Source organism: Bos mutus, chromosome 22 (assembly GCF_027580195.1).
Source record: "Bos mutus isolate GX-2022 chromosome 22, NWIPB_WYAK_1.1, whole genome shotgun sequence".
In the NCBI taxonomy this organism is placed as follows: Eukaryota; Metazoa; Chordata; class Mammalia; order Artiodactyla; family Bovidae; genus Bos; species Bos mutus.
The window spans coordinates 61,112,742-61,140,498 of NC_091638.1; the positions used below are offsets into that span (position 1 = coordinate 61,112,742).

The window sequence follows — 27,757 nt, forward strand, 5'->3', positions numbered from 1 at the left end:
CATGCAGGGGCCGCAGGCTCAGTTTCTGGCAGGGCAGCTAGATCCCACGAGCCCCGACTGAGAGCTCGGGCGCTGCAACTAGAGATTCCGTGTGCCACAACTAAGGCTGGCACAGCCAAACTGAAAAAAAAATAGAAGTGAAACTGTTTCTACTTGCAGATAGCACGATCTTATACACGGAGAACACCGGGGGAAGAAGCAGAAAGCCCAAAACCTGTTAGAACTAATAAACAAATTCAGCAGTTTCAGGACATAAGATTGACATATAAGAATGAGTACTTCGACACAGTATCAATGAGCAATTCAAAAATGAAATTAAGAAAATAATTCATGGGACGTCCCTGGTGGTCCAGTGGTTAAGAATCTGCCTGTCAATGCAGGCGACATGGGTTCAATCTCCTGGTCCAGGAGGATTCCGCGTGCCTCACGGCAGCTACGCCCGAGTGCTGCAACCACTGAGGCTCATGCACAACCTGGAGCCCGTGCTCTGCGACAGAGGCAGCCGCTGCAGCGAGAAGCCCACACGCCGCGACAAGAGAGCAGCCGCTGCTCGTGGGGACTGGACACCCTCATGCAGCAGCAGAGACCCAGTGCAGCCATAAAGAGAGAAGTAAAAAAAATTAAGTAATTCATTTGCAATAGCATCAAAAAGAATAAAATTCTTACTTATAAATTTTAACCAAGAAGGTAAAAGACTCATACGATGAAAAGCAAAAAACATTGCTGGAAGAGATTAAAGAAGGCATAATACGTCAGTCTAATCACTTCATGGGAAATAGATGGGAAACAGTGGAAACAGTGTCAGATTTTATTTTTGGGGCTCCAAAATCACTGCAGCCATGAAATTAAAAGACGCTTACTCCTTGGAAGGAGGGTTATGGCCAACCTGCTGCTGCTAAGTCACTTCAGTCATGTCCGACTCTGTGCGACCCCATAGCCGGCAGCCCATCAGGCTCCCCCGTCCCTGGGATTCTCCAGGCAAGAACACTGGAGTGGGTTACTATTATTCAAAAGCAGAGACATTACTTTGCCAACAAAGGTCTATCTAGTCAAGGCTATGGTTTTTCCCAGTGGTCATGTATGGATGTGAGAGTTGGACTGTGAAGAAAGCTGAGCTCCAAAGAATTGATGCTTTTGAACTGTGGTGTTGGAGAAGACTCTTGAGAGTCCCTTGGACTGCAAGGAGATCAACCAGTCCATTCTAAAGGAGATCAGCCCTGGGTGTTCTTTGGAAGGAATGATGCTAAGGCTGAAACTCCAGTACTTTGGCCACCTCATGCGAAGAGTTGACTCATTGGAAAAGACTCATGCTGGGTGGGATTGGGGGCAGGAGGAGAAGGGGATGACAGAGGATGAGATGGCTGGATGGCATCACTGAGTCGATGGACGTGAGTCTGAGTGAACTCCGGGAGTTGGTGATGGACAGGGAGGCCTGGCGTGCTGGGATTCATGGGGTCACAAAGAGTCAGACACGACTGAGCGACTGAACTGAATGTTCATGGGTTGGAAGACCTAATATTGTTAAGACGCCTTTGCTCAGCAATGATCTTCAGATTCAATATGCTCCTTACTGAAACCCAAATGACATTTTTTTTTTAATAAATGGAAAATCCAACTCTAAAATTTGTATGGAATTGCAAGGAAATCCAAATAACCAAAGCATTCTTGAAAAAGAAAAACAAAGTTGGCACAGTGGCTGATTCCAAAACTTGCTACAAACTACAGAAATCAACACAGTATGGTCCTGGTGTTAAGGCCAGACATAAAGATCAGTGGGATAGAAACGACAGTTCAGATACAAACCCGTACATCTGCTACCAATTTGTTTTAAATAAAAGAGGCATTTGACTGTGCCAGGCCTCGGCTGTGGCGTATTTGACTGTGCCAGGCCTCGGCTGTGGCGCACAGAATCTGTAGTTGCAGCACTTAAGCTCTTAGTTGGGGCTCGTGGGATCTAGTTCCCTGAACGGGGATCAAACCCAGGCTCCCTGCCTTGGGCGTGTGGAGTCTTATCCACTGTATGACTGGAGAAGTCCCATCAATTGATTTTCAATGAAGATGTCAGGACTATTTAATGGGGAAAGAAGAGTTTCTTCAATGGCATTGGAATAACTGAATATCCACATGCAAACCCATGAAGCTGAACCATTACCTCATACCATATATAAAAATTAACTCAAAATGAGTCAAAATCTAAATTATTTAATCTAAAATTATAAAACTGGAAATTCCCTGGTGGTCCAGTGATTAGGACTCTGTGCTCTCATTGCCAAGGTCCCAGGTCCAGTCTTAATCGGGGAAATAAGATCCCACAAGCCATACACATGACAGAAAAGAGAAGGGAAAAAAAGGTCTTACAAAAAAATAAAATAAAACTCTTAGAAGGAAATACAGGGACAAATCTTCATGGCCTTGGATTTGCAATGGTTTCCAAAAAAGTTGTACAAATGACCAAGAAGCACACGAAAGATGCCCTATGACTTAAGGGAAATGCTATTCAAAGGCACAGTTTCATAGAATTACTGATGAAAGAAATCAAAGACTATCTCAATAAATGAAGAGATGTACTGTATTCATGAGTTGGAAGATAATATTGTTAAGATGTCAATTTCCCCCCAATCAAATTCCCAGCAGGACTTTTTTGCAGATACAGACAACCTGATTCTAAAATTCATATACACAGGGACATCCCTGGTGGTCTACTGGCTAAGACTGCAAACCCCCACGCAGGGGGCCTGGGTTCCACCCTTGGTTAGGGAGCTAGGTCCATATGCCAACTAAGACCATGTACACCCAAGTAAATAAATAGATGCTTAAATAGAATTCACACAGACGGACAAAGGAGCTAGAACAGTCAAGACAGGCATGTGAAGGACAAAATTTAGAGGACCCACACTGCATGATTTCATGACTTACCATAAAGTCACAATAATCAAGACTACTATTGTTGAAAGACATGTGGACAATGAAACTGAGAGTTAAGAAATAGCCCCACAGAGATATGATCAAGTGCTCATGGACAAAAGTTCAAAGGCAATTCCATGGAGAGAAAAGTCTTTTCAACAAGTGGTGCTGGGATAACTAGACATCCACAGGCAAGAAAAATTAATCAATTAATCACATCAGCTCATACCTTACAGATAAAAAAAAAAAAAACAAATACACTGTTAGGAGAATGAAGAGACAATATTCCTCTCCAGTCTGGGAGGAAATATTTTCAAATTACACATCTGACATTTCTCCCCATTTTTGTCTGCAAGACGTGTCGTTGTGATTGTTTGTTTGTTGTTTGTTTTTGCTGTGCTGCACTCCAGTACTCTTGCCTAGGAAATCCCACGGACAGATGAGCCTTCGGGCTACAGTCCACGTGGCCACAAAGAGTCGGACAGGACTGTGAGAGCACGACACAGCATGCTGCTGCTACATCATATTCTTTCCCCAATCTGGGCTGCCTTTTCACTCTTTTTAAACAAAATATATTTTCTTTATATGCAGATTTCCATTTTCTTAGCATCACATTTCTTTATTTTTTTGGCTGTGACAGGTCTGAGTTGGGGCTTGCGGCTCATGGGCTTCGTTGCCTCAAGGCATATGGGATCTAGTTCCCGGACCAGGGATCAAACCTGCCTCCCTGCACTGGAAGCCAGATTCTTAACCACTGGACCATCAAGGGAAGTCCTTGGGCTGCCTTTTCACCCTTAATGGTGGCAGATGTCTGAGGACCAGGAGGGAGACTCAACGCTGAGGCCAGCCCATCCTCTGATAAGCGTTGAGTCTCCCTATTGGTCTTCAGACCTTTATCAGGTCTCCTGTGATTTGGCCCCTTGTGGGGATCATCACAGTATGTCTCCTCAGGTCGCTGTCTTCTCTTTAACTTCCCTGCGTGTAGGGTGTGCAGGTTGACAGGGTTCTCCTGTGGGGCTTCTCTTCTCTGTGAGAACGATGAGACTCAGGTAAGATTAAGCTCCCAGTGGCCTTCTCGTGGCCTTGGCTCCTTTTACAGCCTCTCTAGGCTTTGTGGGGTGAGCTCATTTTTCAGGCTCAGAGGGGCACACAGCTTGCTCAGGGTGATGGAGCCAGGATCAGGGTTGCCCACCCAACTGCTGGAGGAGGATAAGGGTCAGGCAGTGGCTGTGGGTTGGAGAGTGACTGAGTGTGGTCCAGGCTGGTAGGGACCCAGGTTGGGGTCTGCAATCATTGCAGGGGGAGATGAAGGGGGCAGAGAGGCCGGGTCGGGTGGGGGTGTAGAGAGGAGTGCGCCTGGAGGGACGGAGGGGGAGCCTGGGCTGGGGCGTGCAGGCGTCTGTTGGAAGCAGCCTGGAAAGGATGCCCCCCACGCGGCTCCATCTCTGCCTCGGGGGTCTGCAGAAGCATCTCTGGAGGGGGACGCCCAGCCTGGGCCCATGCAGGGTCGCGGGGGTCTCTGAGGCTGGACCTGGTGGCGCTGGCGTGAGTGCCCGCAAGTCTCGAGGGATTGTTGAGTCGCCCTTTCATCCTGTGGGTTTCTCTGGGCGCTGACCCTCGCGTCGTCCCGCAACCCTGCGTGGCAGAGAGCGATGCTGGACCCGCCCAGGCCAATCACATCCCTTCACTGGGCCGGCGCGTTTGTCCATCTGCCCGGCCCTAGGGTCGAAGTCCAAGATAGGCCCAAACCGGGTGCAGCTTGGAGCGCCCTGGGGTCCGCGGAGCCGGGCGGTCGGGGCGGGACTAAGGCCCGGCTGGGCGGGCCTAGGGGCGGGGCTCCGGCGCGCGGCCGGGACTGTCCGTGGTGCTGAGCGCCCGGCGGGGCGCGCGGGCCGGGCGCCATGGGGAACCGCAGCGCCGCAGACGCGGACGGGCTGCTGGAGGAGCGCGCGCCCGGCACGGGCGTCGGCGCCGGGGGCCCCGGGGCGGCGGCGGCGCTGGTGGGGGGCGTGCTGCTCATCGGCGCGGTGCTTGCGGGGAACTCGCTCGTGTGCATGAGCGTGGCGGCCGAACGGTCCCTGCAGACGCCCACCAACTACTTCATCGTGAGTCTGGCGGCCGCCGACCTGCTCCTCGCCCTGCTAGTGCTGCCTCTCTTCGTCTACTCCGAGGTGAGCCCGCGTCGCCCCCGCACACGCACCCTCGCCCGCTCCGGGTCCCCTGTCCCGGCCACACGGAGGACCGAGCCTGACCCCGCTGCTTGGCTTCTCAGGATCCTGGAGCTGGGCGCTGTGCAGCTCCCAGGACGACCGGAGCCGGGTTCCCTCTGAACCTCGCTCCCCCACCCCCCATCATCCCGCGGTCGGTCTGTCCGCTTCGCGATCCGTCCGCCCTCCCGCTCTGTCCCTCTCTCCGCTTCGCTTTCTCTGTCTGTTACCCAAGAGATGCTTCTGTTCTTCAAACACAGACCCCAGTAACAGGCGGCTTTTGCAGTCCAGACCCCCACCCAGCCCCCTCCGCTGGGTTCCCGTCCCCCCAGGGGGAGCCAGCTGGATGGAGTGGCAGAGTCAGGCTTACCCCACACCGGCTCCCCTGGGGCAGAGACACAGAGGTCACCCCACGAGGCCACAGCCACACAGAGCCACGCATGCACACACGAGCACGACCCGGGCAGGGCACCCTCACTCCTGCGCTGATGTGGCTCACAGCAGGAGGGACCCTCAGCTTCTGGGAGGTGCAGGGCAGGGAGCCTGGCTGGAGGAAGGGGATGCCCACCCGGGCTGGGGAAGGGCCTTTGCCAGAACCTGGGTCCGGGAACCACCACACCCAGGTCAGGTCTGGCCCTCGGGTGGGTCCCCCTTGGTGCCAGCCATGTCCACTCTGCAGTTTGGGCAGAGAAAAGCTGCTTAGGCAGAGTTGGGGACGCGGTGTCCCGGGCTGTGGGGGGAGGGGAGGCATGGTTTTCTAAGGTGGAGGGTGAGTCCAGGCAGGGCTGGGCAGAGAGGCCAGCAGGACAGGGACGGGCATGACCTACTGCCCCCCCCCACCCGAGCTGTAGACAGACGTCACAGTGACGGCTCTTAAGCTCCTAATCGTCCCAAATCAGCAGGAGGAGATTTAGAAGGGGCGGCTGTCTGCTCCTTTGCCCTTGGTGGGGGCGCTGAGCAGAGGGCCGAGGCTGCTACTTCGTAACAATGATGTGCATGCTACCGTTGCCCTCACTTCAGGAGTGCGGGGACGAGAGTGGGATGACCTGTCCAGAGTCCCAGAGACAGAGTTTCAGCAGACAGGCCAACTGCGCGATCTGCTGGAGACCGGGGTGGATGCTGGGCTCACGCTCTAGGGCAGCAAGGTCCCCACCTGCAGGGAGGGGCCCCGCGGACCCTGAGCATCAGGGATCACAGCCAGCCGTTGCCTACGCCCCCAAACCACCCCTCCAATCCGAAGGCGTTTCCCAGTTGTAACAGGAAGGATGGGAGGTCTCTCGGCGCCCGGCCTGAGGGGAGGGGAGGACCGCCCTGCTTCCCGCGGAGCGGCTCCTCTGTTATTCAGCCCCCTCGCTGCCAGCAACGGCGGGGGTCAGGAAGACGTCTCGGGGCGGGGCCGAGGAAGGTCAGCTTCCCGCGACTACTGTTGCTGCGGCTCCTCTCCGTGCTCAGGTGCAGGGCGGCGTGTGGCTGCTGAGCCCGGGCCTCTGCGACGCGCTCATGGCCATGGACGTCATGCTGTGCACGGCCTCCATATTCAACCTGTGCGCCATCAGCGTGGACAGGTAAGCCGCCCCGCCGCCCTCACCGCGCTCCCCGCGGGTTCGTGGCCGTGGGCGCGCCCCGTCGGGCCGCCCCGCCCCGCCGCCCTCACCGCTCTCCCCTCAGGTTCGTGGCCGTGGCCGTGCCCCTGCGCTACAACCGCCAGAGCAGCGGCGGCCGGCAGCTGCTGCTCATCGGCGCCACGTGGCTGCTGTCGGCGGCGGTGGCGGCGCCCGTGCTGTGCGGCCTCAACGACGCGCGCGGCCGCGACCCCTCCGTGTGCCGCCTGGAGGACCGCGACTACGTGGTCTACTCGTCCGTATGTTCCTTCTTCCTGCCCTGCCCGCTCATGCTGATGCTCTACTGGGCCACGTTCCGCGGCCTGCGGCGCTGGGAGGCAGCCCGCCGCGCCAAGCTGCACGGCCGTGCGCCCCGCCGGCCCAGCGGCCCCGGCCCGCCCGCGCCGGACGCCAGCCAGGCCACCGACGCCGCCCCCGCCCCGGATTCCGGCCCGACCCCCGACGCCGACCCCGCCCCGGACGCCGTCGCGCCCCCGGAAGCCAATGCGGCCGAACCCCCGCGTCAGGCCCGCAGGAGGAGACGTGCCAAGATCACAGGCCGGGAGCGCAAAGCTATGAGGGTCCTGCCGGTGGTGGTCGGTGGGTACCGGCCCCGGGGGCGCGGCGGAGGGGGGCGGTGCCCAGGGTGGGGGCGTGGCGGTGACTCCGCCCCGCCCCCAGGGGCCTTCCTGCTCTGCTGGACGCCCTTCTTCGTGGTGCACATCACGCGGGCGCTGTGCCCCGCGTGCGCCGTGTCCCCGCGGCTGGTCAGCGCGGTCACCTGGCTGGGATACGTCAACAGCGCCCTCAACCCCGTCATCTACACCATCTTCAACGCCGAGTTCCGCACCGTCTTTCGCAAGGCTCTGCGCCTCTGCTGCTGACAGAGCGCCGGCGCCGCCTCCCCTGGCGGGGACCCGCCTCGCCTGGGGCTTTGTAGGAGTAATTAAACAGATCCCGGGTCACCTGCTGGGAAGGCTTTCGGGGGGCGAGGAGGAGGCATCCCCACTGGCCCCATCTGGTCAGTTAACCCTTTCCTTCCTTCGAGGAAGGTCCTGGCTGAGCCCTGGGCTGAGCAGTGGGGCGTCAGGGAGGTGCATGCCCGGGAACAGGGGCGCCCGTGACCTCGGAAGGCTGCCTGGGCTCACACCCTCCCCCACACACTCCACCCGACTCTGCTCCCCAGCCAGTGGCACCAGCCCTGCCCCCACTTTGGCAGCCCCCTCAAGGTCAGAACGCAGCTCCCTGCCTGCCACCCGATGCCCGAAGCCCAGGAGAGGGGCCGAGGGGCTGGGTGGGCTCAGGGAGGGCCAAGCACACACCCGCAAGGCGCTCATCCATCCTCTGCCACGTGGCCAGGACCAGGGCCAGAGCAGCTAGCTACTCGCCCGCCCCCCGCCACAGCGTGACCCCCGTAACCTGAGGCAGCCCCTCCTGGACTTCACCTGGGCCCTCTCAGTCCCCCGTCGTGGGCGCCACGCTGCTCCCTAGTGCTGTGGCTGAGCGCTCTGGTCAGGGACACTGACCACCGAGCTGGCCACAACTGGGTGCCAAGGCCTTCTCTGGAAGGAGCTCCTGTGGGCTGTGAGGTGACAGCATCAGGCCCAACCTCAGGATGTTAAACTATTCCATGAAAAGAGGGGCCGCCCGTCCCCTCTGTGGGTGAGCACCCTTTCCTTCTCAAGGGCTCAGCTGCCACCTCCTCCAAGAAGCCTCCCCTGACCACCTGCAGGACCAGCCTGTCCATATCACCCTGGGAGAGACTTGCCCTCAGGGAGCCGAGCACTGAGGAACGGGGGGCCCATGCAGAATGCTGTGTGCCTGTACCACAGGGGCTGACACAGAGGGAGAGGGGCCCTGGGCGGGACCCTGACCCTGGGGCTGCTCCAGCCTCCAGCAGCTCCGCCCCTTTGAAACAAGATGAAGGCCACAGCACGTACCCTGGGTCTCTTCCAGGGGGAGCCCCAGTGCCCAGGGAGGGTCCCCTAAACCCAGGGGGAGCCCCAGTGCCCAGGGAGGGTCCCCCAAACCCAGGGGGAGCCCCAGTGCCCAGGAGGGCCCCAGATGGTACAACCGAGACTGGGCAGGATGCCTGCTCCAGAGCTAGGCTGATGATCCCTCTGAGAATCTCAGACTTGAAGTGAAGACCAGGGAGGGACCCACTGGGCTGACAGCAGGGTTAGGGTCAGAGTCCGGGTCAGGACTGGAGCAGGGGCCCTGACTGTGGCCACTGGCCCTGCCGCCTGGCTGCACACCCGCAGGCCCACAGGCCACACCTGTGCCCTGAAGCTCAGCTCTGCCACGTACCTGCTGGGCCTTCTGTGGTCACTTCCGATGGTTAGAGCTAGTTTCTGCTGTTGCCAAGAGGATCTCCGCTGGCAGCAGCCACACCCAGTGTGGACACCAGCTGCTCTGCCCACCCCCCAGTGTCTGCGTGGAGAGAGGCCACGTGCCCATCTCTGCACCCTTCTCATCTGTACTGGGAACAGGGTGACCACGTCCCTGATAGGCCAGGCTAGTAAGTGCACCTCATGGGGGCGGGGACGTGGATGCGCTGGAGCCTGCTGCTGTCCCTGGGCCATCCCCGCTGTGCACAGACTCCAAGAGGGGGACAAGCTGGAAATGGAGGGCAAGCTGGGCAGGGGAGGGGCACGGTGGGCTTGGGTGCAGATGCCGGAGTCTGGCTGACCCGGGGCTCCAGCAGGCGCCTCGAGGGTCCCAGCACTGGGCAGGCCCCCTGATGCCACGCGTCTCCACACCTCAGCAGAGGACCAGCATCCTGATGGCTGCTGCGCTGCGCTGACAGATGCTGAGGCTGCCCTGTCCCTGGGGGTGCGTCTGGCAGGAGGCGCGGTCAGAAGGCGATGCCGTCAGAAGTGCTGACATGGAAGTGAGGGTGCAACCCACGCTTGGTGTCGTGGAGTTTCTGGAAATCTCCTGACGTCCAGCACGACGCAGAGACAGCTTCACGGGCTCAGAAACCATACATTTTGGAAAGTGCCCCCAAAACACGTAGTCCCAAGGCTTCCGTCCTGAGGAGAAGCTGCCCCTATCCCAGGAAACCCTTGCCCAGGATGGCCTCCCTGCAAGGCCTGGTCCAGAGACCGCTGCACTGCTTGAAGGGGTCCCCTGGCCAGAGCTGGACACCAGGGAAGGACCTGGCACCCTTTGCCTGTGGGCTTCATGCCCACCTCAGTCGCCATTTTAGCCTTTTCATGTTTGGGGAGACTCCTTTCAGGGGTGCAGCCATCACCAGCCCCTCCTGCCGAGGCTGACATGCCTCCTCAGCTCTCTTAGCTCTCCAAACCCCAGGAGGCGGGGCTGGCCTTCCCTGAGACAGTGGAGAGGAGTGAAGACCAGCTAAATAAAACCCGAATAAACCCACTTAGCCTGTGGAGGCCAGGCAGAGCGCCGGCAGAGGCTTCTGGGGGCAGGGCCCTCCATCACCTGCAGCCAGGCTGGGCGTGGGGACGGGCCCTGGGGCTCCTGGGCTCACAGCCCCCTCCCTCAGGCCTCCAGCCACCCCCGGGCTCACCCGGAGCCAGTGGCGTCCCTGAAGGCCATGTGCTATGGACTGAGAACCTTCTGGAAACAGGAGCTGGGAGATGAACGTGGAAGAATCGACCAGGGGGGCAAGCATCGGGGTCAGAGTCTGTGACTGGGGCAGAGCCCCTACCTCCTCAGTGCAGAGAAGAGGGGGCGCTGCAGACCCAGGGCTCCCCCAGAACAGGCACTGGGCACAGGCGGGCTTGGGAAGTCACGGGGATCAGGCCCCAGGCTGCTGCCATGCTGGGTGGGACTGCTGGGCTTAGGCAGTAGCCGTGCCGGGCAGGTGCCCAGTGGCCCGGTGCACCCTTGCAGAGGAGGGTGGCAGGCCAGGGCGCCTCGTCTCCCCCGAGCCTGGACAGTGGGGCTTGGCCTTCCTGGCTGGTGGCTCTGGGACCCCCGCCGGGCAGGGCCCCTTCTGTTCAAGGCTTCTGAGCTGCACCAAGAACAGCCCCCTGGGGAGGTCAGGACTGGAGTCACCTGTCCGGGTGGGACAGGGGTATTGACTTTATTGACAAGACACATATATGTACACGCGTGTTACAGAACACGACACACCCGTAGGGAAGACTGGACGCTCATGATCCAAGGGATTAAAAAAAGCACCACGAGCATCGGGCCCAGGCCGTGTCCACCAGCAGCCACGGAGGGGCCAGCGCCCGCCCCCAGAGTTCGGCAGTGGGAGCGCTGCTGAGGGCGCGGTCGCCCAACGTCCACTCGTAACTTGGCCAGCAAGTTCCTCCTTGTCCTCAGAGTCCCCTGTCCTCCAGGGTCCTTCCTGGCCGCAGAGGCCCCACGGGCCCTCACACGGTGACCTTCTCGATCACGCCCTCGCCGACGTGGACGTCGTCCCCCTGGACAGTGACGGCTGCAGACTGACCACACACGTGCTGGTGGTCCTTCCAGTCCTGCAAGGGAGGACAGACCGAGTCACGGCTCCGGGAGCGGTCGCCCCCCCGAGGCCGCGGTCCTGCACGTGCTGAGCAGCCAGCCTTCCTGGGCAGGGGCGCCCAGCCTCGACCACCCCGTTTAAGGAACGCACTCAGAGGCAGACAGCCTGGATGGCCCTGGAAACACGTCCACACTCTCATCTGGCGGCTTCCTCCCTGGGATCAAGCAAACACAATCACACCTGCAGAGAAATACTTGTATCTGACGTCGCTGCCCACCGTGTTACTGATAAGCGCCCAAGTGAGAACACTAAGCGTATCCACAGAGGGGCTGGGTGACCGGGCCCCCCAGGAGGTCAGGGAAGACGGCCCACACCTGCCGTCAGGGTAGGAGATGCTGCCGCCACTCACAGGCTCTGAGGGCCTGACGGGGTGTGGTTAGTGGAGACGTGGACCCCGAACACACGAGAGGCTAGGGTTCAGTGAAACACAAGACGTGAACGAGCGTCACACACGCGTGGAGGAGCAGAGGCCAGGGTGACCCCGGGAGCAGGCTCTGCCTGCCTGTCTCCGTGCTGTCCTCTGCTTCCGTATTGGCTACAATAAGTGTGCCTTATTTTTACAATAAAAAGGTGAAATTTCAAATCATTACAGGCATACCTGGGAGAGAGCGCAGGTTCACCTCCAGAATAAAGCAAATGTCACAACTGAGCCAGTCACCTGGGCTCAGCTGTCCCAGGCTTGCTCGGGCTACGCTGCACTGCGGTCTGTTCAATGTCCATGGACCTAATGCAAAGGACACTCTACTCCTAAAAACGCTGACCGTGCCCTGTCAGTGCATGGAGGCCACAGACCCTCCATTTGTAAACACAGTTACCTGAGAAGTGCAGAAAAACAATGTCTGGCTGCGTATCAAAAGAACAGACGAAAGTTTGTGGAGCATAGTTGATTTACAATGTTAATTTCTGCCGTACAGCAGTGATTGTTAAACACGTAAGTTTTTGGCGTATTCTTCTCCATCATGGTCTACCACAGGACGCTGAACACAGCCCCTGCTGCGGACAGCGGGGCCTTGTGTCTTCACCCATCCTCACTTTGCTAACTGCAAACTCCCAGTCACCCCCCTTGCCCCACCCTCCTCGGCGACCACAAGTGTGTCCTGGTGTCTGTGAGCCTGTTCCTGTGTTGTAAATAAGTATCTGTATACTTTTTTAGTATCATTTTTAGTATCATCTGGATCATTGTTTAGATTCCACACGAGTGATACGATATTCGTCTTTTCTGACGAACGCCACTTAGTGTGACAAGCTCTAGGTTCGTGCATCTTGCTGCGAGTGGCCTCATCCCCTTTTTATGACTGAGTGACATCCCACTGTGTACACGACCACAACTTCATCCGTTTCTGTGCTGATGGACACTTAGGCTGCTTCCATGTCTTGGCTACTGTAGATACTGGTGCTGTGAACACTGGGGTACACTTATCTTTTCAAATTAGAATTTTGTCTGGATATATGTCCAGGATTGCTGGGTCATACAGTAACTCTGTTTTATTAAATTAAGGAAACCTCACACTGTTTTCCACTGCGGCTAGACCAACTGACATCCCACCAGCGGTGCATGAGGGCTCCATTTCCTCCACATCTTCTTCAGCATTTGCTGTTTTTCAGACTCGAATAAACTTTTAATTTGAAAATTACCTGACTATGTAAATCCATATAGTACGTAAAACTCAACGTGCGCTGGGCTCACGTCCACAATGTTTCAGTTCCGTTCAGTCGCTCGGTCGTGTCCGACTCTTCGCGACCCCATGAATCGCAGCACGCCAGGCCTCCCTGTCCATTGCCAACTCCCGGAGTTCACTCAGACTCACGTCCATCGACTCAGTGATGCCATCCAGCCATCTCATCCTCTGTCATCCCCTTCTCCTCCTGCCCTCAATCCCTCCCAGCATCAGAGTCTTTTCCAATGAGTCAACTCTTCGCATGAGGTGGCCAAAGTACTGGAGTTTCAGCTTTAGCATCATTCCTTCCAAAGAAATCGCAGGGCTGATATTCAGAATAGACTGGCTGGATCTCCTTGCAGTCCAAGGGACTCTCAAGAGTCTTCTCCAACACCACAGTTCAAAAGCATCAATTCTTCGGCGCTCAGCTTTCTTCACAGTCCAACTCTCACATCCATACATGACCACTGGGAAAAACCATAGCCTTGACTAGACGATCTTTGTTGGCAAAGTAATGTCTCTGCTTTTGAATATGCTATCTAGGTTGGTCATAACTTTCCTTCCAAGGAGTAAGCGTCTTTTAATTTCATGGCTGCAGTCACCATCTGCAGTGATTTTGGAGCCCATAAAAATAAAGTCTGACACTGTTTCCACTGTTTCCCCATCTATTTCCCATGAAGTGATGGGACCGGACGCCATGATCTTCATTTTCTGAATGTTGAGTTTTAAGCCAACTTTTTCACTCTCCTCTTTCACCTTCATCAACAGGCTTTTGAGTTCCTCTTCACTTTCTACCATAAGGGTGGTTTCGTCTGCATCTCTGAGGTTATTGATATTTCTCCCGCCAATCTTGATTCCAGCTTGTGCTTCTTCCAGCCCAGCGTTTCTCATGATGTACTCTGCATATAAGTTAAATAAGCAGGGTGACAATATGCAGCCTTGACGTACTCCCTTTCCTATTTGGAACCAGTCTGTTGTTCCATGTCCACTTCTAACTGTTGCTTCCTGACCTGCATACAAATTTCTCAAGAGGCAGATCAGGTGGTCTGGTATTCCCATCTCTTTCAGAATTTTCCACAGTTTATTGTGATCCACACAGTCAAAGGCTTTGGCATAGTCAGTAAAGCAGAAATAGATATTTTTCTGGAACTCTCTTGCTTTTTCCATGATCCAGTGGATGTTGGCCTCTCTGGTTCCTCTGCCTTTTCTAAAACCAGCTTGAACATCTGGAAGTTCACGGTTCACGTATTGCTGAAGCCTGGCTTGGAGAATTTTGAGCATTACTTTACTAGCATGTGAGATGAGTGCAATTGTGTGGTAGTTTGAGCATTCTTTGGCATTGCCTTTCTTTGGGACTGGAATGAAAACTGACCTTTTCCAGTCCTGTGGCCACTGCTGAGTTTTCCAAATTTGCTGGCATATTGAGTGCAGCACTTTGACAGCATCATCTTTCAGGATTTGAAAGAGCTCAACTGGAGTTCCATCACCTCCACTAGCTTTGTTCGTAGTGATGCTTTCTTGACTTCACATTCCAGGATATCTAGCTCTAGGTGAGTGATCACACCATCGTGATTACCTGGGTCGTGAAGATCTTTTTTGTACAGTTCTTCTGTGTATTCTTGCCACCTCTTCTTAATATCTTCTGCTTCTGTTAGGTCCATACCATTTCTGTCCTTTATCGAGCCCATCTTTGCATGAAAGGTTCCCTTGGTATCTCTAATTTTCTTGAAGAGATCTCTAGTCTTTCCCATTCTGTTGTTTTCCTCTATTTCTTTGCATTGATCGCTGAGGAAGGCTTTCTTATCTCTTGCTGCTATCCTTTGAACTCTGCATTCAGATGTTTGTATCTTTCCTTTTCTCCTTTGCTTTTTGTTTCTCTTCTTTTCACAGCTATTTATAAGTCCTCCCCAGACAGCCATTTTGCTTTTTTGCATTTCTTTTCCATGGGGATGGTCTTGATCCCTGTCTCCTGTACAATGTCATGAACCTCAGTCCATAGTTCATCAGGCACTCTATCTATCAGATCTAGGCCCTTAAATCTATTTCGAACTTCCACTGTATAATCATAAGGGATTTGATTTAGGTCATACCCGAATGGTCTAGTGGTTTTCCCTACTTTCTTCAATTTAAGTGTGAATTTGGCAATAAGGAGCTCATGATCTGAGCCACAGTCAGCTCCCAGTCTTGTTTTCACTGACTGTATAGAGTTTCTCCATCTTTGGCTGCAAAGAATATAATCAATCTGATTTCGGTGTTGACCATCTGGTGATGTCCATGTATAGAGTCTTCTCTTGTGTTGTTGGAAGTGGGTGTTTGCTATGACCAGTGCATTTTCTTGGCAAAACTCTGTTAGTCTTTGCCCTGCTTCATTCCGTATTCCAAGGCCAAATTTGCCGGTTACTCCAGGTGTTTCTTGACTTCCTACTTTTGCATTCCAGTCCCCTATAATGAAAAGGACATCTTTTTTGGGTGTTCGTTCTAAAAGGTCTTGTAGGTCTTCACAGAACCATTCAACTTCAGCTTCTTCAGCATTACTGGTTGGGGCATAGACTTGGATTACTGTGATATTGAATGGTTTGCCTTGGAAACGAACAGAGATCATTCTGGCGTTTTTGAGATTGCATCCAAGTACTGCATTTCGGACTCTTTTGTTGACCATGATGGCTACTCCATTTCTTCTGAGGGATTCCTGCCCACAGTAGTAGATATAATGGTCATCTGAGTCAAATTCACCCCTTCCAGTCCATTTCAGTTCGCTGATTCCTAGAATGTCGACATTCACTCTTGCCATCTCTTGTTTGACCACTTCCGATTTGCCTTGATTCCTGGACCTGACATTCCAGGTTCCTATGCAATATTGCTCTTTACAGCATCGGACCTTGCTTCTATCACCAGTCACATCCACAGCTGGGTATTGTTTTTGCTTTGGCTCCATCCCTTCATTCTTTCTGGAGTTATTTCTCCACTGATCTCCAGTAGCATATTGGGCACCTACTGACCTGGGGAGTTCCTCTTTTAGTATCCTATCTTTTTGCCTTTTCATACTGTTCATGGGGTTCTCAAGGCAAGAATACTGAAGTGGTTTGCCATTCCCTTCTCCAGTGGACCACATTCTGTCAGACCTCTCCACCATGACCCGCCCGTCTTGGGTGGCCCCACGGGCATGGCCCCACAATGTTTCACATCATACATAAAAATTAACTCAAGATGGATCATAGATCTAAAAACAGGGAGTTCCTGATGGTGCAGAGGTTAGGATCTGGCCAGGGTTCAACGCTCGGTGGAGGGACTTGGATGCAGCAAGCTGTGTGTGTAGTGCAGTCCCCAAAATAATAGTGAGTTAAAGAAAATAAAAATTCAAGACTTAAAATTATAAATGTTTTAGGAAAAAATAGATTTCCCTGACCTTGAGTCAGGCAAACTTTCTGAGATACTACACCAACAGCGTGATCTCCATTAAAAACATTTTTAATAAAGTGGGCCTCTTGGGACTTCCCTGGCCATTCAGTGGTTAGGACTCCACACCTCCACTGCAGGGTACAATGGTTCAATCCCTGGTTGGGGAACTAAGATCCCATAAGCTGCACGGCGCGGCCAAAAATAAAGAATAAAGAATTTTTAAAAGCTGGGCTTCAAATTTGCATTCAGACTGCACATAGACGTTGCCACACTTGATAAGGAAAGGAATAATCCCATTTAAAAATGAGCAAAACATCTGAATAGACATTTCTGGCCAAAGGATATTCAACTACCCAGTAAGCACACAAAAAGTTGCTCGACATCATCAGTCATCAGGGAGGTGCCAACTAAACCCACTGGCCGCCACCCCCAGTGGCAGGGCTACAAGCAGAGGGCACGAGTGAGCGCTGCGGGTGGGGCGGACTCACTGCTGGCCAAGCTGAGTTTCCTACCAGAGTCACACACAAGTCTGCCTAAAACGTACATGTGAATGCAGCCGAGACAAGCACCTGCCCTCCGGCGAGTCCCTCCTGAGTGTCCACCGACACTCACCCAGTGGGGGCTGCCCAGACATCCGTCGGGTGACGGCTGGAGAACAGGCGAGGTCCAGCCACACCGGGCAGACTACCCAGGCCCACAGGGTGGACCTGAAAGCTGCTCGGGGGAGCCGGATGCAGGCAATCACACGCAGCATGAGTCTGCTGTGGCCAGTGTGCAGAGCGGGTGAGCGACGGAGGGAGAGGCTCCTGGTCGCCAGTGCCCGGAAGCGTTGGCCTGAGGGGGCTTTTGGGGGTGATGGGAGGTCCTAAAGCTGAGCTGTGATGTTTTCACAATGGCAGACTTACTGTGGATCGCTGAACTGTGCGCTTAAGCTTGGTGGAGTTTACGGTCTGTGCGTCCTGCCTCCCTCAGTGAAGGCATGAAACACACACGCCCACCCCCCAAAGGGACTGGAAAAGAAATGGAGCCTGCACGTAAGAGCGGCACAGCGCATGGCCGCTCCCACTCACAGGAAGGGAGGCGGCACCGAGCGCCCCGGGTCTCAGGGCGCAGAGCGCGGGCCGGAAGCCTCACTGCCAGCACCAGCATTTACCACAAGGAGCTGCGGGTCCTCCCAAGTGTTCATTCTGGATTGCACGTGAGAATCAGCGTTTCTGAAATTCACTGTACTTCAAAGCCCATGCCTTTATCAGGGCAGCGTGTTGCAAGCGGACGAATCTAACACAGTCAGCAGAGAACTGGAGTCTTCGTCTACAAGGTTATACCCAAGACCTAAGTGCCCAGCTCAGTAAGAGTGCAGCTGCTGTAGTCAAGGTGGCATCTAGCTAAAATGACTGCATCAAGAAATAAACCCACGAATCTTCCTGGGATGGTTCAAAGTCAGGGACACCAGCCGTCAGCTGCCCTCTGGGATCACAAGCTGGCTCCTCCTGGCAGCCCAAGCTCCCCGCAGTGCCCCAGGCACAGCGGGCAAGCAGGCGCCCTGTCCTCAGTGCCCAGCCCACTGGTGAGACCAGGGAGAAGCAAACCCGTGGGTCTCTTCCCCAAGCGTCCAGCCCGACACATAGGCAGGGCCCAGGAGCAAGCTGGGAGCCATGGACATGCCCTCCACGCTGTGCCGACCTCCTCAGCGCCCCACGCAGCCCTAAGACGCAGAGGAGGAAGGTCCCACACACCCTGGTCGTGGGGGTCATCCCTGCCCACCTCTCGCTGGAGGGCATCTAAGGACGGGAGTCGTGGGCATCCCGGCAACGCAAAGGCCGACACGAGTCACTGTGTGTCCACCCATCACGTTGCTGTTCCTCATTGTGGCAAATTTCCAGGAGAGGCGAACCCCACAGGCCCCCACCCCACGGCTAGGCCTTGCACTCTGAGTAAGGGCCAGAAAGCCAGCAAGTGCTACTCTCTCCAGTCTCCTTAGGGTCAAAGGCCAAGGGATGGAAGCAGAAGCACAGCGTGCAACCGTGCACACAGCCAGGACCTGTGACCAGGCGGCCAGGCTGGGGATGCTGACCAGGATGAGGTCCGGGCAGCGGGTGAGCAGCGGCTTCCACGGCCACAGCCCACGGCACAGGAGGCTGCCTGGGGGCCCTGCGGGGGCCTGGGGACACCGCAGGGGGCGGGGCGGGGCCTACCTGGCGCCGGCAGGCGGGGCGGGGGCGGGGCGGGGGCGGGGCCTAGCTTGTGCCGAAGGCGGGGCGGGGGCGGGGCCTGGTTTTGCAGGGGGCGGGGGCGGGGCCTACCTTGCGCTGGCAGAAGGTGGAGCAGTAGTTGACCTTGTGGCAGCCGGTGCACTCGCTCAGGGCCTCGCGGCCACAGTTCACACAGGACTGCTGCAAGAGGACAGGGTGTCAGTGGTGGGCACGCTGCCCAGAGACACAGAAGAGGAGTTGGTGACCGGGACCAGACCGACCCACATCTCCCGCCGTTGCCTTACAGACTCTGAGCAGGAGGCAGGGGGCTGGATCACATACAGGCCAACCTTGCTCCAAACTGCAGGGATTTCACTTCCACCCAGTGTGCAGAAAGCGAAGCTGGGAGGACCAGAATTCTCAGGCGTCAGGGCCAGCCCCTGAGTGGCCAGGCCCCGGAGGCCCTCAGCTGGACCCCCACTAACAGCCTGGGTGCTCCTTGTCCTGCACCCCAGGTGCCCCAGCCCACCAGCTGGGCTCCGTGAGCTGGGCCTTCTGTGTGCTTTTCCCACAAAGCGTGCTACTGTTCCTTCTAGAGCGGGGAGAGGCGGTAGGGGGCAGTGCAAGGGGGTGACGGGGCCGGGCCAGTGTGTGCACCCACACACGGTGGCAGGCAGCAGGACCCCAGCACGCTGCAGGCCAGACCCCTGCTCTGGCCGGTGGGGGGCTGTGTGGGAAAAACAGCATGCTGTGTCTTGGTTCCTGTTCTGGATTCAGCTTCCTTCTCTGCTGACCACAATGCTGACCAATACTTCCCACCTATAACCTGCCATCCCCCACTTCTTCAGGAAACTCCAGCATCACAGGGGCTCCGAGGCAGTAAGCTGGCTCGTCCCTGCCTCTCCTTTCCAGGACAAAGAGATTCTCCGGGGAGAGCAGAGGTCTTGCAGAGCCCTCGGCACTGGGCGTGGAGCAGCCGGCAGCCGCCTGCGAGGTCTGGGGCCCCGAGGACCCTCCTGCCTCTCGTCTGGGAGCCCTCGCGCCGCACCCCGACCCCCACCAGCACCTGGGCCCACCCTGGCTGTGCTCCCAGCACCAGGGCTGTCCTTGGACAAGAGCAGGCGCTAAGTAAACGCCTCTCACCTGAAGCAAAGGCCTGCATCGTGATGAACCTTGGGGGGCAGGCGCTGCTTGTGTGCAGAAAGTATTTCCAATCCCTTGGGCCTTCCCAACATATTCCTTTGGGAAAAATATTTCTTAACCCAAAATAACCAGAAGCCCGGGATCCAAGTCAGACACATCAGCACACGTGCAGGGGGGAGGCGGACGGCGGAGAGCACCCAGGGCAAGGTCTGCACACGCCTGCCAGGACCCACACGGCTCCACGCCGCCGGCCAGCAAGGCCCAGATCTTGGTTCCTAAGACCATTCGTTCTCCACGGCTGATTCCAGGCCTGGAGCTGGATGGCATCACCGATTCAAAGAACAGGAGAATGAGCAAACTCCCAGAGATAGTGAAGGACAGAGGAGCCTGGAGTGCTGAAGTCCGCGGGGTCACAGAGTCGGACACGACTGACTGACTAAACAACTACAGGGCCGGGGCAGGGAGCCCCCAGTTTGGGCCTGGGGGGTCTTCTAGTCCTAGAGAGGAGGAAGGAGTTCAGAGGGCCAGGTAAGGGACTTGGGAGACACTGAGAGAGTTCCAGCCGCCTAAGATGCAACAAGCTGAGTGAAGCCCACAACACGGGCCCCCTGGGTCCATTCAGACACAAAGGGACTAGAGACAATCTGCGGGGGAGGGTTCTGGAAACACTACACCAGCCCTGTCCAGGAGGAGCCCCCACCAGCGTGCCCGGTGAGGAAAAGGGGGACTGCTGCACTTCACAGCTGGAACCTCCAACATGGCCACGTGCCAAGTTGGACCCTGGAGTGAGATAAGGCCTTGAGAAGAGAGAAACGCGAGAGCCTTCCCCCTAGCAGCCACAGGAGACACACCTGCAGCCAGAAGAGACGGCACTGCTGACCCACGGGCACTGGGCTTCCGCCAGTGCTGAGAACAGTGTCTGCTGTGTGCCCGTGGCACTGGAAGGAGCCCTCAGCATAGCGGCTCTTCTGACCACACTTCCCTCTTGACGGGAAGTCGGATGACCAGTGTAGGCCCGAGAAGGAGCCAGGGACACAGAGACGGGCCACAGCTCAGGCCCAGCGCCCTGCAGCCACATGGCTGGTTTCTGCTGGACGTGGCGTCCTTGATGGGAAGGGCGTCTGGTCTCCTGCCCTGTTTAATCTCTGCTGAGCTAATTATACACACGCAACACAAATGCCCCATGGGTAAAACTGACTAAACCTCTCTGATAGTTCAGTTGGGCTAAAATTTGATTTTCTAAGAAATTCCACATGAAACATCCAAGAAGGCAACCCCGGTTCCCTCCCTGGCAGGCAAGCGCCGGGGTCTCACGTGGAGCCTCTCCGTGGGCCGTGCGGCCTCACTCTCTGCTCCCCACTACACACGCCCCTCAGAGCTCAGAGCACGCTGTGGACGCCTCCCGACAGGCTCTACAGCAACAGCTCCTCGGGGCCTCTCTCCGTGCGATCCGGGGTGGGGGCCTCTCCGTGCGATCCGGGGTGGGGGCCTCTCCGTGCGATCCAGGGTGGGGGCCTCTCCGTGTGATCCGGGGTGGGGGCCTCTCCGTGTGATCTGGGGTGGGGGCCTCTCTGTGTGATCCGTGGGGGGGGTCTCTCTCCGTGATCCTGGGTTGGGGGCCTCTCTGTGCGATCCGGGGTGGGGGCCTCTCTGTGTGATCTGTGGGGTGGGGGTCTCTCTCCGTGTGATCCGCGGTGGGGGACCTCTCTGTGTGATCAGGGGTTGGGGGTCTCTCTTCGTGTGATCCGCGGTGGGGGGCCTCTCTGTGTGATCCGGGGTGGGGTCTCTCCATGTGATCCACAGTGGGGGCCTCTCTGTGATCCGTGGGGTTGGGGGTCTCTCTCCATGTGATCCGCAGTGGGGCCTCTCTGTGTGATCCGGGGTGGGGGTCTCTCTCCATGTGATCCACAGTGGGGCCTCTCTGTGTGATCCGTGGGGTTGGGGGGGTCTCTGTCCATGTGATCCGCAGTGGGGGGGCGTCTCTGTGTGATCCGTGGGGTTGGGGGGGTCTCTGTCCATGTGATCCGCAGTGGGGGGGCCTCTCTGTGTGATCCGTGGGGTTGGGGGGTCTCTCTCCATGTGATCCGCAGTGGGGGGGCCTCTCTGTGTGATCCGTGGGGTTGGGGGGGTCTCTCTCCATGTGATCTGGGGTGGGGGGTCTCTCTCTGTGCGATCCGGGGTGGGGTGCCTGCCTCTTGCCATGTGATCCAGAGTAGGGGGCTTGTCAGGTGCCCAGAAGCCCCTCCATGACAGACCCGTGCCCCCTCCACCCCCAGCCTTCTGGCTCCTTCCACCCAGACCCTGAAGGCCACTTCTCACTGCTGCCATCTGCTTCAGGGACACATTTTGGGTGCCTCTCTCGCATGAGTCAAGTCATGACCCCTCAGTCCCCAGATGATCCTGGCGAAGGCTCCCCAGGAAGTCTGGTTCCCAAGACCCAGCGTCCAGGCATTGTGGCCTGCAGGGGCCATGGCTCAGACACATCAGCAATTACAAAGGTGAGCACACTAGGTACAGAGGGTGGTCAACCCACATCTGCAGGAAACAGAACCAGGTCACCCGAGGAGCCTAAGCCTGTGAGCCCCACCAGTGTCGGAACTCAGGTTATGGACATGTGATGATGTCCCAGTGGAGGAGGAGGCTCAAGCCTCTCACTAGAGGCTGAGCATCTTCCACCAAACAGGACTGTTAAGTGTAAAGGCATCTCATGTCGCATTTGTTTCCTAGAAATACATGAAATTACAAACAAAATGCACAGCCCAGCCTTTCATGGGTGGGGACCTGAGCAACCCCGCCATGCCAGATGCTCCTGGCTGACCCGCCAGACACGCACGTCAAGAGGTCTGCATGGCAGGAATTCAGCTTCTGGACCCTTCGTGTGGATGAGCCTGGCCATGACTGTGGGCTGGTCCTATCTGAGAAACAAAACCCAGGCAGCTGGCCCAGCACAGGGCCCTGAAAGTACCCGCACGACCCAACCAGGTGGGAACCCACGCTGCATCCTAACCTACACTTTCTCTTTCAGCCCATCCGTCGTCGGAGAGTTTTCACAGAACTTACTCGTAGTTTATTCTCTGAAAGAAAGTCCAAGAAAATCTATGAAAGATGTCAAACTGAAAGCTAAACCGCTTCCTCTTGCACTTCCCTCCTGGGAGGAGGCCCTGGTCAGCAGCCCGAGCTGCCTGCCCACTGTCCAGCTGGTCTGACTGCTGAGCTGGGGGGTGCACAGCAGTCTCCCCACACCTGCACTCCCGGCCCTGGACTCTAAACAAGGACAAGGGTCTCCCCCACAGCCCCCAGGCTCAGCAGGGGCAGGGCACACACGATGGTGGGCGTCGGACAGGCAACCACAGGCTGGCACACAGGCTGGCAGCTGCTGAGTGAACTGGGAGCCTCCATGGACCCGGCGGCTGGGCTCCCAGCCTCACCCCCTGGAGAAGGGGCAGCACACACATCCACGCAGACGGCTGTGCACAGAGATCAGAGGGCAGAGACACTGGCAGCGTCCACTGACCGAGGAGTGAAAAGCAGCCCGGGACGCGGCGATTGGCATGGAGTCGTGAACAGGAGTGAAACGCTAATCCAGGCCACAGTATGGACGCATCGTGGAAACACTGCTCAGGGAAAGGAGCCAGACACAAAAGACCACATCCTGTGTGATTCCCATTTCCAAGAAATGTGCAGAACAGGCAAAGTCAGAGAGAGGAAGTGGGTGAGTGTAACCGGGGTCTGGGGTGGGTGGGAACAGGCAGAGTCAGAGAGAGGAAGCGGGTGAGTGCAGCAGGGACCTGGGGGTGGGTGGGGTGGTGCTCACGGGTCCGGGGCTTCCCTGGGAGGTGAAGAGCCCTGGAATGAACGGGGACTGAACGAGTGTGGGAGCCAGCTCCTGGACTGTGCACCGGGGCGGGTGGGGTGGCACTCATGGGCCCGGGGCTTCCCTGGGAGGTGAAGAGCCCTGGAATCAATGGGGACTGAATGCGTGTGTGAGCCAGCTCCTGGACTGCACACCTTAAAGGGGTGAGTCCTACAGCATGTGAACCGTGTTTCAACGAGAAAAAGAACACGCTTTCATCATGCATGTTAGGGATTTTTCTAAAGTATAAGATCATAAATATGTGAACGCATGAGCACACAAAAACAAACGAGACTAGTTATAAAACAGATACAAATAAACGTTTAAAAAATAAAAGTAGTAAAATGCTTATGAATGTGAAATATGCAAATATTAAATGATTAAAAAGTTAGTCTCTGAGCAACACGAGACCACTGTGGCTCAGACGAACAACCTCCCAAGCCAAAGAGAAAAAGGGGCAGCTGTCCTTCGGGTCACCAGAGCAGCCTGCAGGCTGACCCTCCCAACAGTCACCAGGGAGCCAGAAGGCAGCGATCTGAGGTCTGGAAAGCAAGGAGAGCCGGCAGGAATGGAGGGGGCCTGGCTGGGGGGAGGCCCTGGCAGGTGGGGCAGGAACTGGCGGGGAGGTGGGTTGTGACGCTGAACCTGGGGCAGGGGAGGGAAGGGTGTGGGCAGAAGGCTGAGGCTAGAGCTGCAGATGGCCAGAAACCAAGGAAATGCATGCCATGCACGGCGGCTACAGGCCCTGGCCGTCCCCAGGGAGCCAGCACGGGGCCGAGCCAGCAGAAACAATGGGCGAGACAGCTGTGCCCACGGTGCCCCCACCCCCTCCAGGAGAGCCTGCAGCCCCACGCATGAGAGCAGCAGCAAGACCACGCCCGTCCTGCCCAGACCAGGCCTACAGCCATGCCCAGCAGCGGAAGCCGAGACAGATCCCCACACGACGGGCGGGGGAGCAGCCAGCTCAGCTGCTCGTGAGGACCAAGTCCCGCGCTTGCCAGGTGAGCACACAGAACCCAGCAGGGCTCAGAGCTTCTGCCTGGAACCAAGGGGCCTGGAACCAGCAGGAGCAGGGTGTCCCCAGGTGCAAGGGGAGGAGTGCGCACAGCGGGTCCTGAGACGACCAGAGGGTCAGAATCAGCCGACAGCAGACAGGCGACCGTGCTAAGCGGCCGCTCGGGACCCATCAGAGTAAAGGGGCTCCACAAGACGCAGGTGGGCTTTCAGCCCACTGCGTCCTGGCTGTGACAGTCCTCCCCAGCCCCCTGCCAGATTCTGCAAGCCTCAGCAAAACAAAAGCATAATTAAGAATGCGATAAAACTTTCTTTCCTCTTGTCTACAAAAAGTAGTAAAGTGAAAATTTTTCTTACATAGATTTGGTGAGAAAAAATCAACGTGGTCCGTTTACAAACTACAGTCCACAGCAACTGTGACCGGCAACACCCTGCTGCCCCCGCGACTCCGCGTCACAGGGGACAGTCCCCGGGGAGGCTGGCCTGACGGGACGCGCGCCGTCTGCCACAGGTGGTACTGGAGTGTGTGTGAGAGCTGAACACCCGAGGGGGACGCCTGCCTCGCTAGCAGACAAGCTTCACTTGCGTGTGCGCCCCCCGCGCCCCTGCCCGGGAAGGCGGCACACACCCGCGGCGCAGACGGTACCTCCTTCCGCTCGGCGTCCGCCTGGGCTCTGGCCTGGGCCGCGGCAGCCTCCCGGTAGGAGCTGGCCTGCTTGGTCTGTTCGAACAGCGTCTTCAGCTGCTGCGCGGTGCTGAGCAGGGAGTTAACCATCTCCTCCAGGTACAGCCAGGTCCGCTGCTCCGACACCTCCAGCCCGCTGACCACCGCGGGGGAGACAGCTTTGGTGGGGGTGGAGGGCGGCGCTGCCAGGGCCGGCAGGGACGTCAGCACTAGCCCGAGGGAAGCAAAACAGAGCAAGGAGTCAGCACGTCACCTGGCTCCAAGGGCCTCCGTGTTCTCACTGAGTGAGGGAGACCGGGCTGGTGCACAGAGACCTGGCTCCAGGGGCCTCCGTGTTCTCACTGAGTGAGGGAGACCGGGCTGGTGCACAGAGCGCAGGCCTAGAGGGCACCTAAGGTACTGCAGGTGCAGAGACGCCCTCCCCCCCGGCGCCCCCTCTGACCCCTGCTGCGGCTACAGCTGCCCGACCACGGATGGCACGCCAAGTGCAAGCAGGAGCTGAAGCCTCCTGGTTTCGTTTCTGCTCACACAGAAAACTTCAGGGCCGTCTGTGGGCACGGGGTCTGGGGCACAGATCAGGGCTAGCGGGGGGCAGGTTCCTCTCAGCTGCAGAAGAAATCACGGGGGTGGAAAGGGAACCTGGGGCGACGCTGGCTCTGGACAGGACATGGAGACTCACACTTTGGACGCACGAGGCCTGCCCACCTCTGTCCCAAGGGACCTGGGCAGAGATGCCCCGGGGGAGACACGCGCACCCAGGCCTTGCTGTGCACGTCGGCCTCCTCTGAGGAAAAGCCCTGATGGGAGCACCGGCTGAGTCCTTGGCGCAAATGCCCCACCAAGGCCCATTTTCAGCTCCTGGGTGAACCACTAGACAAGAGCTGCACGAGATGCAGAGTCAGTGCTCAGGAGCCAGACCCACAGAGTGGCCAGACCTCGGCTGTGAACCCGCCCCCGGGAGCGGAAGCACGGGGTCTGGAAGACAGGACCCTGAAGCGAGCCTCCAGCCCTCGCTGCGCCGGACCTAAGGGGAGGGGCAGTGGGACAGGGCAGACAGAGGGGGCATCGGTCTAGACCGGAGCCCCGGTCTAGGGGCCCCGCGGTCTAGACCAGAACCCACCCCGACACGATCACCCCAGGAACAGGCTGCACCGCCCTGAAGGAAACAGGAAACCCCGAGTCCACACTGGAATCAGCAAGGAGCAGGTAGGCAGGAGTGCCGCGGCCACATGGGTGAACACCCCCGAGGCTGGCCGCGGCCTGCTGGGGCTCTGCCGGGGCTGGGGCTAGGCTTTAGGAGGTGGGTCGGGGGAGGCAGGTAGTGACAATCAGATACACACACACAAGGACGTGCTGGCAAGCTTCAGGCCAGTGAGTCACGGACACGCACACTCTCGCACCTGAAGCCAGGGCACAAGTGCCCTCGGGGACACTGACCCAGAGCAGCGTCCCGGGTGGAGCCCGGCAGATTCTAGGCTCTGCAGGGCACAGGGCACTAGGTGAGCAGCCTTGCCCCACCTAGCATCTGGCAGTAGCTTCCAGTCTACAAACAGCCCTGCCTCCCCAGACCTCGGGAGCAGGGCTCCTTCTCACTCACCTATTTTGGGATGAGATGTCGGCAGTGCGGCCTCTGGGAACGGTGTGATCTGGCAGCTGTCCTGATAACCGGGGTAGTGGGGCTCCGGGTGGCCGACCCTGCACGGAGGCTGCACGCTCGCTTCCTGCACTGTGCGGAGAGGGGCGCCATGCCCGTGACCCCGCTGCTGCGCGCCCAGCCAGACAGCCCCCGAGCTCACAAGTGGAGGAAGTGGACTGTTGAGACAACAGCGCCAGGGGCCCAGAAGGAAAGGGAACCGACGATGCACTGGGGCCCGGAGCGAACCAGAACTGAGGACGCGCAGGGGCCCGGAGGGAACCAGAACCGAATACAGCGCCGGGGCCCGGAGGGGGACAGAACCGACGACAGGGCCAGGGGTGGGAGTGGAACAGAACTGATGACGCGCGGGGGCCCGGAGGGAACCAGAACCGACGACAGCGCCGGGGCCTGGAGGAAACCAGAACCGACGACGCGCGGGGGCCCGGAGGGAACCAGAACCGATGAGGCTCGGGGGCCGGGAGGGAACCAGAACCGATGAGGCGCGGGGGCCGGGAGGGAACCAGAACCGATGAGGCTCGGGGGCTGGGAGGGAACCAGAACCGACGACACGCGGGGGCCCGGAGGGAACCAGAACAGATGAGGCGCGGGGGCCGGGAGGGAACCAGAACTGATGACGCACGGGGGCCCGGAGGGAACCAGAACTGACGACGCGCGGGGGCCTGGAGGGAACCAGAACCGACGAGGCGCGGGGGCCCGGAGGGAACCAGAACAGATGAGGCGCGGGGGCCGGGAGGGAACCAGAACTGATGACGCACGGGGGCCCGGAAGGAACCAGAACCGACGACGCGCGGGGGCCCGGAGTGGGGCAGGATGGCACAGGAGCAGGTGGGCTCCCACTGCTCCCTTTTGCTCCCTAACGTGGCCTCAGAGTTTACAGATGCACAGGGCGCCTCTGCCCGCCGGCTCTCTCTACGTTCCACCAGCAGCCTCAGCTTTTCAGGTCCTG

At 57.7% G+C, this 27,757-nt stretch overlaps 2 protein-coding genes across 5 annotated transcripts in view; one reads left to right on the forward strand and one right to left on the reverse strand.

Annotated features, from left to right (window-relative positions):
• The first annotated feature begins 4,805 nt into the window (after nucleotides 1-4,805).
• On the forward strand, nucleotides 4,806-7,664 carry DRD4 (dopamine receptor D4). The gene is made up of 4 exons (XM_070358974.1): nucleotides 4,806-5,075; nucleotides 6,564-6,676; nucleotides 6,780-7,312; nucleotides 7,394-7,664. The coding sequence occupies exons 1-4, from the start codon at nucleotides 4,806-4,808 to the stop codon at nucleotides 7,594-7,596; spliced, it is 1,119 nt and encodes a 372-aa protein (XP_070215075.1). The 3' UTR covers nucleotides 7,597-7,664.
• A 3,087-nt stretch (nucleotides 7,665-10,751) lies between these two features.
• The window catches only part of DEAF1 (DEAF1 transcription factor), a 29,297-nt gene continuing 12,291 nt past the window's right edge, over nucleotides 10,752-27,757 (reverse strand). Inside the window, exons 9-13 of one of the 4 annotated variants that reach the window (XM_070359918.1) lie at nucleotides 26,752-26,880; nucleotides 25,116-25,363; nucleotides 23,117-23,216; nucleotides 18,571-18,660; nucleotides 10,752-11,166 (exon numbers count right to left, since the gene is read on the reverse strand). In XM_070359918.1, the coding sequence (XP_070216019.1) occupies nucleotides 10,799-11,166; nucleotides 18,571-18,660; nucleotides 23,117-23,216; nucleotides 25,116-25,363; nucleotides 26,752-26,880 (935 nt within the window). In that variant the 3' untranslated portion in view covers nucleotides 10,752-10,798. Of the gene's footprint in view, nucleotides 11,167-18,570; nucleotides 18,661-18,855; nucleotides 19,699-23,116; nucleotides 23,217-25,115; nucleotides 25,364-26,751; nucleotides 26,881-27,757 lie in introns of those variants that run through there. The other 3 variants (XM_070359921.1, XM_070359920.1, XM_070359919.1) reach the window with 3 other exon arrangements.

What these genes read in the sequence shown, in the direction of transcription:
- DRD4 (XM_070358974.1), top strand. Translation starts at nt 4,806, where the DNA reads ATGGGGAACCGCAGCGCCGCAGACGCGGACGGGCTGCTGGAGGAGCGC. An exon ending in TGCGCCATCAGCGTGGACAG is followed by an intron (nt 6,677 to 6,779) that starts GTAAGCCGCCCC and finishes CTCTCCCCTCAG; the next exon opens with GTTCGTGGCCGTGGCCGTGC. An exon ending in GGTCCTGCCGGTGGTGGTCG is followed by an intron (nt 7,313 to 7,393) that starts GTGGGTACCGGC and finishes CCCCGCCCCCAG; the next exon opens with GGGCCTTCCTGCTCTGCTGG.